Source organism: Alligator sinensis, unplaced genomic scaffold (genome assembly GCF_000455745.1).
Source record: "Alligator sinensis unplaced genomic scaffold, ASM45574v1 scaffold600_1, whole genome shotgun sequence".
Classification (NCBI taxonomy): domain Eukaryota; kingdom Metazoa; phylum Chordata; order Crocodylia; family Alligatoridae; genus Alligator; species Alligator sinensis.
The window spans coordinates 4,985,075-4,995,272 of record NW_005841859.1 but is presented as its reverse complement, the minus strand read 5'-3'; the positions used below and the strand labels follow the sequence as shown (position 1 = coordinate 4,995,272).

At 44.7% G+C, this 10,198-nt stretch overlaps 1 protein-coding gene across 3 annotated transcripts in view; it reads left to right on the top strand.

Annotated features, from left to right (window-relative positions):
- The window catches only part of MAPK12 (mitogen-activated protein kinase 12), a 58,383-nt gene that overhangs the window by 43,909 nt on the left and 4,276 nt on the right, over positions 1 to 10,198 (top strand). The window contains exons 7-12 of one of the 3 annotated variants that reach the window (XM_025215462.1): positions 2,258 to 2,372; positions 4,313 to 4,384; positions 5,208 to 5,287; positions 5,856 to 5,934; positions 7,555 to 7,728; positions 7,950 to 8,223. In XM_025215462.1, coding sequence (XP_025071247.1) covers positions 2,258 to 2,372; positions 4,313 to 4,384; positions 5,208 to 5,287; positions 5,856 to 5,934; positions 7,555 to 7,728; positions 7,950 to 8,002 — 573 coding nt within the window. In that variant the 3' untranslated portion in view covers positions 8,003 to 8,223. Of the gene's footprint in view, positions 1 to 2,257; positions 2,373 to 4,312; positions 4,385 to 5,207; positions 5,288 to 5,855; positions 5,935 to 7,554; positions 7,729 to 7,949; positions 8,224 to 10,198 lie in introns of those variants that run through there. The other 2 variants (XM_006016515.3, XM_025215467.1) reach the window with 2 other exon arrangements.

Sequence of the window (10,198 nt, the reverse complement as noted above, 5' to 3'; positions counted from 1 at the left end):
CCTGCCTATGCAGGGGGTCAGACTCGATGATCTCAAGCAAATCCCGGGACGTCTCAAGCAAATCCCGGGACGTCTCTCAAGCAAATCCCGGGACGTCATTCTCCCCCTGTACTCGGCCTTAGTGAGGCCGCAGCTGGAGTACTGTGTCCAGTTTTGGGCTCCACAATTCAAAAAGGATGTGGAGAAGCTTGAGAGAGTCCAGAGAAGAGCCACGCGCATGATCAGAGGTCAGGGAAGCAGACCCTACGATGACAGGCTGAGAGCCCTGGGGCTCTTTAGCCTGAAAAAGCGCAGGCTCAGGGGTGATCTGATGGCCACCTACAAGTTTATCAGGGGTGACCACCAGTATCTGGGGGAACGTTTGTTCACCAGAGCGCCCCAAGGGATGATGAGGTCGAATGGTCACAAACTACTTCAAGATCGTTTCAGGCTGGACATAAGGAAGAATTTCTTTACTGTTCGAGCCCCCAAGGTCTGGAACAGCCTGCCACCGGAGGTGGTTCAAGTGCCTTCATTGAACACCTTCAAGATGAAACTGGATGCTTATCTTGCTGGGATCCTATGACCCCAGCTGACTTCCTGCCCTTTGGGCGGGGGGCTGGACTCGATGATCTTCCGAGGTCCCTTCCAGCCCTGATGTCTATGAAATCTATGTTTATTTTAAAGCTGTCGGTGGAGAGATAAATATCTGAGACTAGTTTTTAAATAAGTCTAATTTAATAAATTCTGGGTGTGTTCTCTTCTCTGCTTGAGCTACTCAAAAAGCCCTTCAGAGGATGAAGATGAGGAGAAGAAAGCTGGCTAAGGAGTATCCTTAACCACCAGAGATCTGAGACCAGTCCCTTCCTCAGCCACCAACTTCATATGTGACCTTGCTCAAGTTCCTCTGTTCACCTGTTTCCTGCTTATTAAATAGCTGTAATAGTACTTCCTTGTCTCTCAGGTGTGATGTTTGAACACACACATTTAAAACTGTGGGAGAATCAGATTCTGTAGTACCTAAGGAAGACTATCTAAGTACCTAAGACAGCTTGTTGCTTTGCAGTCTTGGAAGGGTGTCATTGTCATTCTTTGGTTAAACAGAAAACAGGGTAGAAGTGCACCTTATAGATTAACTCCGTGCACAGTAGATGCACCTCTGCGCTACCTTCTACCTGTTTTCGGGCTAAAACACCTAACTGCTATATTTACCTGAATATAAGATGACCCTAAATTTAAGATGATCCCCAGTGATTAGATTTTATACATGGGAAATTTACACGTGTTATAATCCTCAATGTATAGTATCCAATTATTGGATGATCATCTAAAATTCATCCTCCTGTAGATGGTAGTGGGACAGGTGATGAGGGGCTCAGTAATGGGGCAGGCAAGTGGGGAAGAAGGGGGGACAAGGTAAGACAGGCAGTGGGGGGCAGTAATGAAGCAGACAGTTGAAGGGTGGTGCGTGAGGCAGTAAGGGGGCAAGTGGTAGAGAGAGCTGTGGGGGGACAGGCAGTAGGGGGGCAGGTGGTAGGAGGCAGGCAGGCAACTTACCCTCTGTGGCCTGCCTCCACCTTACTTAGCCCTCCTTTGTGCCTGCCCCTCTTCCCTGTTCCCTCCCCCTGTGCCGCTTATGCCCCCCACAGCCTCAAGTACCTGTTCCCCCTTCCTCCTATCTTCCCCCATCCCAAAGTCTCTGCCCCTTCATCTACCTCTTACCTTTGCTCCAGTGCCAGCATGCTCCATCCTCACTGCAGCCTGGAACATAGCCCCAACCTAGCCCGATTGCAGCTGCAAGGAGCTGGCACCACAGAGCTGGGCTAGGCCCATGCTTCATGTGGCACCTGGGAAAAGGTAAAGGGGGTTGTGCTGGGGGAAGAGGAGGAGTGGGAAAGAAACAGCGTTGGGGGAGACAGGACAGCAAGCTGCTTTGGAGGAGCAGTGTGGGGTGTAGAGGTGGTGGGGGCAGGCAGCAGCTATGGCTCCAGCCCTAACCCTATGTTGGGGTCAGAGCCAAAGCTGGAGCCACAGCAGCTGCCTGCCCCAATGCCTCATACTTGAGTCTAAGCTTTTCCCCCATATTAAATGGGGGGAAATATCTCGTTTTTTAATTGAATAAATAAAGTCAGTCTCATTCCTTATTCAAAGGAGAGTTAGAATGAATGTGTGTCCAAAAAATTTGGTTTAAAATGCAGAAAAGAACATTTGGGAGTTCCATATGAAATGGATAGGTAATTTGTTTGCGTAGTACTTTTATTTTGTGCTTCCCTTACAGATTTTGGATTTTGGACTGGCAAGGCATACTGACAGTGAAATGACAGGCTATGTAGTTACCAGGTGGTACAGAGCCCCAGAAGTCATACTTAATTGGATGCATTATACTCAGACAGGTAGTGTATGTGTGCATGTACTAGAATCAACATCTCTTAGAAGACCTTAGCACCAGGCACCCATTGAATAAAGATTACTTTTTTTGTATTTAGCAATGTCTTTTGTTCCTTAAGTGACAAATTAGTATTAAAAATATGTGAAAATGCAAACAATAATGCAATTAAAATAGATTCCTTATTTTACAATTTCAGGTGATTCTACTTTACTTCTCAAAAAAATTAAGCTGCATTGTAGGCAGGAAGAAAGGCAATCCAAAGTTGTGCGCGTGCGGTAGCCAGTTCTCCCATTGTACAGTCCATACCTTTGGGCCATGGGAGCACAATAAACTTACTATGTCTGACATCACTACCATCAAGTATTCTGAATTGTTTTGCCCAGGCTGCCTCTTAGACTACCTTTTAACCTGGAAACAGTGCAACTGTATCTGTGAATCACTCAACAGCAGGGATCCTGGTTTTCTGTGATTAAAAAAAAATCACCAATTCTGTGATAAAAAATTGCAAATTCTCTAATAAAAATCCCAAAATCCGAGGGGGAAGTTAAATGCACCCCACAGCCCTGCTGGTGTCCCTCACTCCCCCCACAGCCCTCCAGCCCTGCTTGTGCCCCTTGCCCCCCAGTCCTGCTGGAGGGGGCCCCCAGCTGCCAGAGCTATTGGGCCAGGGGCCCAGGTGCGCAGCCCTCTGCCCCCAACAGAAGGCAGTGGCTGCTACAGCAGGAGCACGAGCTGGCTCCCCCCACCCCTGCTGCTGCCTGCTGCAGGCTTGGGCGGGGCCAGCTCCCAGTGGCAGCAAGCACTCCTGGAGAACAGGAGGGACCCATGCCCCCCAGATCTGTGTGGAGGGTGGGGGCAGGATGGGTGTGAGCTGCCCCCGTGCACAGTGTGGCCAGGGCAGCATGAAGCTTGCAGCAGCAGGCAGCTTTCATGCATGGCCCCATTGTGGCCTGCTGTGCGAGTCGCACATGCTGCACTCTGGAGAGTCTGGGGGAGGGCAGCAGGTCAGGGAGCACAGCATTTGCAACCCAGGGTTTGCAGCTGGCCTGGCAGTCCAACCGGGAGGGGGTTTGCAGCCTGCTTGCTCCCGGGCAAACAGCTCTTGTAGGCTGGAACTCAGCCAGGCTGCAGAACTCTTTGCAAAAAGGGGAAATCCGTGGGTTTCTCTTCTAAAAGGAGAAATCCATGTTTTCTCTGATAAAAATGGGAAATCTGTGTTTTTCTCTGTTTTTCTGTGGGAAATATAAAACAGGATCCCTGCTTAACGGTACTAATAAATCCACTCAAAGTGCCATATAGACCTGGCTGAACTGCTTCAGAGTTAGGGGCAGCCCTCCCAAAACAACTCAGCTTTTCCTTGCTAGGCATGATACATTTACTGTGCAGATATGGCCTCAGAAATCTTTCTGTCATTATCCTAACTGGAAGGAGAAACTACACCATTAAGCAAGGACAGATAACTAAAGTAATGTGGAGACAGCTGTAGAATATTTCTGAAAGCATAAAAGAATTGTCTCCTACTTGCATCTGTTTGTAATCAAGGAATTAACCCTCTCTCTCTAAAGACAGATGTTCTTTCATGCAGTAATTGTGAATAGCAGTTAACTGTATATTCCCCCTTACTTTTAATAAATAAATACTTTTGGCATGAAGAATTCACCACAAGAATATATTTTTTAAACAATGTAATAAAATGAAACTGAATTTTAGTTATGTGTAGGGGGGATTTAAATATATCATTTAGCAATTTTGTGTTGTTGATGAATATAAAAATTATTTTATATTTTATGTACATTTTATTATATATATTATATGCATTTTATTACATATATAATACAATGCATATAAAATATATATAAAAGAAAAATGTGTGCGTTTGTGTGTATGCGTGTGTATGTATATGTATTTATGTGTGTGTATAATTTTTTATTTTTTTTATTTCAGTTGACATCTGGTCAGTGGGCTGCATAATGGCCGAGATGATAACAGGGAGGCCACTGTTCAAAGGAAATGATCGTATCCTTTTGTGTTAAGTTCCCACTAGTAAAATTTGAAGGGCATGTAGGTGTCTGTGTGTCTCAGTGAGTTAGTTTTAAAAAATAGACATAGATTTAAAGCATTAGTTAGTTCATTAATAGTCTAAATTTTCTCTCTCTTAAAGGGTCTTGGGGTCTTGGGCAAATTACTTGATATTTTAGCCTTTGTCATTTGGGCTACTTCAATAGAGAGATTTGGTTTGGTGGCAAAGTTAATGTCTTCTTACAAGTTCAGAGCCAAGAATTTGGCTCTTGTGCTGGACAAATTGCAGAGGGCTACCACTAGGCAGCCCAGGTGTATGTGGTCGCCTGGTCATTTAGCCTAACAAGCCAGACATGTCTGGAAGTGATGCCACCTCATTCCTTTGAATGCCATTGATTACAGAAATGAATGTACTCTGTTTGCTCAATGGGGTTTTAAGTTGGAGCAGGCCTTTGATTTTTGTTGATAAGCTGGCATGTGTACACAGAGACCAACGTACAGGTGTGCGCATCAGTTTCTGTGTCCACACTTTTCAAGGTCTTTTCAAGGTTTATTTTTGTTCAGAAATGTTATGATCTGTTGAGAATCCTTCCATTTATTTAAAATATAACTGCATCACTCCATTATTGAGAAATTACAGGCAGAGACTTAATATGGCCCATAAAATAAGATAATACAAGAGAACATAGAATATCTCAGCAAATTGTAAATTCCTTGTTTCATCTTTATATTGTGGGTTCCACCCTGATTTCCAAATGCAAGGAAATTGCATAATTTTTATTGGGCTTTTGTTTCTTGATTCCTTACTGTTCATATTCAGATCTGGATCAACTTACAGAAATAATGAAGATAACAGGCACACCAACTCAAGACTTTGTTCAGAAGCTACAAAGTCAAGATGTAAGTATTCTACTCTGTCAGATTGCTGTAGTTGCAGATACAGAAATATTTAAAGGAAGACTGTTCCCTGAATCACATTGTAAAAGTATTAAAGATGTTTTTAAATATTATTGCCTTGGTTTATTTAGTTAAATTCCATTATTAAACATTGAAATTATGTAAATTATACAGTAGGATAATAATCAACACTTTCACCTATGTTTACTAACCTTGATTTCCTGTGCTGAAGCAGCCTGTCCTAGAATTTCTGCTGATGTCAGTGGGAGCGGGAAGTATTTAACATCTCTGAAAATCCCCTGGTACTGCCTAAAGGTTGACACTTGAAAATACATAGCCCAAACTTTTTAATATTTCTTACGTGTAGCATATAAGCAGCTCTAATTGAATTTATTACTACTTCTTATGAAGAATACACTGAGTGCATTAATTATATGCTTAGAATAATGTATTTAGAAAACTGATAGTCTTTCTGTATCTTTAAAACTTTTGCCTTCACTTTTCAGACTTTTCTTCCTTTTTATACCTATGAGGTAAGAAATGTTCTAACTGAAATTCATTTTCTTTTAAGGCAAAAAACTATATCAAAAGCCTCCCAAAAGTGCAGAAAAAAGACTTTGCATCCATCCTGAAGTACACGAATCCTTTGGGTAAGAATGCTTGTGAATGTGTACAGCTACTGTTGTTGTATTAGAAAAGAAAGGATGTCAACTGTTAGAAGTAAGACTACATGATGCTACTTATTTTATTCCAACCCTTTCCTCTCTGTTGCTTATAACTTTCACCTTAAGACTAAGCTAACAAGGCTGGTCTTTGCCTTTTTTAGGAAAATTGAGCAAAAGTAGTTTGTGCTAGAGACCCAAATCCATGCCAGGTGTGCATGTTTTGCTGAATCAAACCCTTTGTGATGATCAGGAAAATAAAAAAATAAAAAAAGTTAATTTTCTATTATGCTAAAATATCATTCTTAAAGCTTTTTCTGATCACCTACACAACAGAAAGGCTAATCAACAGAAATGTGAAGACTGAACCTTGTTGTGGAAATAGTTCTTACTGAGAAATGTACAAGTATTCCAAAGAACCTATTTTTGAGTTGACAGTTATAAGCTGCTCAAAATAATGTACTATTTCAGTAAACTGGTACAGCACTTGATCCAAAACCAATTGAAGGAAATGTTTTTAAAAAATCATTGATTTTGCTTTTGGATCAGATCCAGGATACGCATCTCAGACAGTCAGTGCTGCAGTTCCACATGGGTGATTTCACTCATGTTTTGAAAGGTGTAAAAAGCTGAGATCTGGTAAAACACACAGATTACCGTGAGATCTTACCCATAATTAAGATGTTTTAATGGAATACCATATTTACTTGAATCTAAGATGACCCTGAATTTATGACAATCCCCTAGTAATTAGATTCTATACGTAGAAAAAGTTTTAACTTGTTATAATTTTCTATATAAAGATTCTAATTATTGGAGGGACATCTTTAATTCATCCCTCCCACCATTACAGAGGGACAGGCTGTAGGGAGGCAGGTGGTGTGGGGAGGCACCTTGCCTCCTGCTTGTGCCTGCCCCTGCTACCTCTACCACCTGCCTGGCCTCTCCCCAGCCTCTGCTTTGGCCCCTCTCCCTAGCCTCTGCTCTGCACTGGCAGCCTCCATCCTGTTCTAGTGTGGGGCATGGAACATGGCCCCAGACCAGCCCCCATAGCAGCCCTGCAGGCTCTGCACCACTGCTATAGGGCCGAGCTGGGGCTGTGCTCGGTGCCCAGGCTGCAGTGTGCATAGAGTTTGCTGATTCAGAGCCCAAGGGTAAAGGGCGGGAAGGAGAGGTTGAATGGGTGAGGGGAGATGGCAGGGCACAGAAGTGGCAGGGGAGGGGACAGACAAACAGCAGCTGCAGCTATGGCCTCAACCCTGGTTAGGGGGAGGGGCTGGGGCCTGAGAAACAGCAGCTGCCTGCCCTTGCACTGCCCTCATACTCGATTCCAAGACAAGGGACTTTTTCTCTTATGTTGTGGGGGCTTGTCTTAGAATCAAGTAAATACAGTATTACAGTGATCTAATAACTTGGTAGCTGCAAAATACTACTTTACCTTTATTTTGTCCTTAAAATAACAAATCTCCTAATTGAAGCCCAAATAGCTTGTCTTTGTAATCATTTAATTTAAAAAAACAAAAACCCAAAAGCACCACAACAGCTTTGTTAATCCAAGATAGATTCAGCAGCATTATTTGAAGGTAGTGTTTGGCTTGTGTTGAACAGCTGTAAACCTTTTGGAGAAGATGCTGGTATTAGATGCAGAGAAGAGGATAACAGCAGCAGAAGCTTTAATACACCCTTATTTTGAACCAATTCATGATCTTGAAGAAGAAAATGAGGCAGAGAAATACGATGACACATTTGACAATATGGACCTGCCACTGGATGAATGGAAGCGTAAGTTCATTGCAGCGATGGTAAAAGGAATTAACAAAAAGGGAAATAAAAACACAGTTAATCCTCCATAGCTTGGAGTTTGCTTTGATCAAAGCAAATAGAAGGTAGGCATCATTTGGAACTAGAAACATTAAAATTGAGCTAGTACCCTCTCTTCCTGTCACCCTCTAACCAGCTCTTCCTTTTTGCCATCTACAAAGTCACTGTTTTTCTCCCTGAAGGGGAATCCTCTATTGCAGAGGTTCTCAAACTGTGGCCCGCTGACCACCACTGATCCACGAGCTCCATTCAGGTGGTCCACAGAAAGGTTGCAGAACAATCAGGAATATCTGTACTTGTAAGGTAAGACTGCTGATATTAAAATATGAGTTGTGTGCTTTGATTTGTAGAACAAAAAAAAGTTTATGTGGTCCACGGAGACCCTCAGCAATTTTCAAGTGGTCCGCGAAAAATGAGAGTTTGAGAACCACTGCTCTACTGGTTTCACCTCTCCTGGGGTCCTCCCCTCTAGTCTCTGCTTTTCTCTCTTCCTTTTCTTTTTCTGCTATCATCTCCATTCCACACCAAATTCCCCCTTCATAGGTTCTCATGTATAATCTTCAACCCTTTTTGGTCCCAGCAAGGCTAGCTCAGGTTCTGATCTTGCTTTTCTGACCCAAAGAGACATAAGCTTTAGGTGACATGAATGGAAATAAAAAATTGCTTTTTGGAAGCAGTGCTGCCTATTTTGTGTGACTGGAAAAGGATCCTTCTTGAGAGTATAAGCAGAGGCATAACAACGTAGCTGTGTTGGCGCAGCTAGGGGTAGCAGCAACTTCTGGTTGCTACTACACCATTGGTACAATTGCATAGCTGTTTTTTCTGCTCCTCCCCCTCCAAGCTGGCACCCATGGCAGCTGCCATAGTTGCTCCATCCTAGTATCTCCACTAAATATAGGTAGCACGTGGGTCAGTATGTATGCACATTATAAATCCTTCTCTGTGTTGTGGCTGGAAACTCCAGAGTAGCCTCTGGTGATGACTTTTTCTTTTCTTTGTTGATTGTATTGTTTTGCTTTATTTTATTTTTTTTTGTTTGGTTTGGGGGGGCGTTTTTAATGGAACATTCTGGATTTTTATCAAGCCTTCTCACTTGCTGGTGGTGTCTGAAACACGAAAAAATAATTAGATGTAAGAGGCAATCTGTGAAACACTGTTGCGATTAGAGGTGTACTGATAAATCAGTACAATATGGGATCCGCATCGATATAAAGAAAATTAACTGTATCAGAAATTGGCCTGACGTGGCCAATAATTTGGCCAATAAATGGCCCATGCATGCGTGCAGCCACAGTACAGCACGTAGGCAGTGAGAAGCACAGCTGGCAGCTTGGAGAGCTGTGTGCAGCTGGTAAGTCTGTTGTGGTAGAAAGAAGGGGCATGGTGGGAGCGGGGTGCAGATTAAGGCCCCTGCAGTGAGGGAGGGAGTAGGGCTGGAGCAGGGGCTGCCCAGCTGGGGCGGGGTGGAGCAGGCACGGGACAGAGCTGCGGCTCATCCAAGGGGCATGGGGCAGGGCGGCTCCCGCCACTGCACACACCCCAGGAGGGCAGAGGTGGAAGATGTGCCCCTGCATCTGCACGGGGTGGAGGGACTGCTGCTGTGGGCCAGGGCTGGGGTGGTGCCAGGCTGTTCCTGGCATGTGGGGCGGGGGGACAGGGTTGGGCTGGCTATGGCAAATTTTGGGGTGGCTACAGCCCCCTCATAGCCCCTTCCCAGTGCCACTGCTGCCTGCCCCGAGCGGAGCCCGGCCCAGCTCCCTTACCACCCACCACCACCCCACCCCCCTGCCGCCACGCAGAGACCAGCGCAGCCCCAGCCTGCAGCTGCAGTCCGTATCCCATGCAGATCCAAGGACACACACACCCCTATGCCCTCCCAGGGTGCATGCAGCAAGGGGAGTCCCCCCAGACCCCTAGATGATCCATGGCTCTGTTCTGCTGCCGCCCCGTCCTGGCTAAAAAGCGCCTGCCCCAAGCCCTGACGCAGCCCCAGCCCTACTCCCTCCCTCTCCACGGGGACTTTGATCTACCCTACCACACACACACCCCTTCCCTCGCCCTTCCCTTCCAGCACAATGGACTTATCAGATGCACGTAGCTGTATTGGAAATCAGATCAATATCGGCCGTTTTATTCCTTAAAAATCGGCTATCGTTTTCAGCCCCAAAATCTCTGTTGTTGCACCCCTAGTTGTGGTCATTGTGTAGACTAGATTTAAATGAAAATTTCCTTTTTCACTGGAGAAGAAAAGTGGAGTGGGAGCCAATTATTGTTGGTCTGGGTCTTCTCTTTATCCATTTTCAAGGCTCATACACTGTCAGGGATAATCCTTGATGGTTACAAATCTACCCAGGGCCGACTGGTGCCACCTTACTCAGGGGGGGCACGTGCCCCGTCAGTGACAGGGGGAGTTGTCGTCGTGTCGTCATCC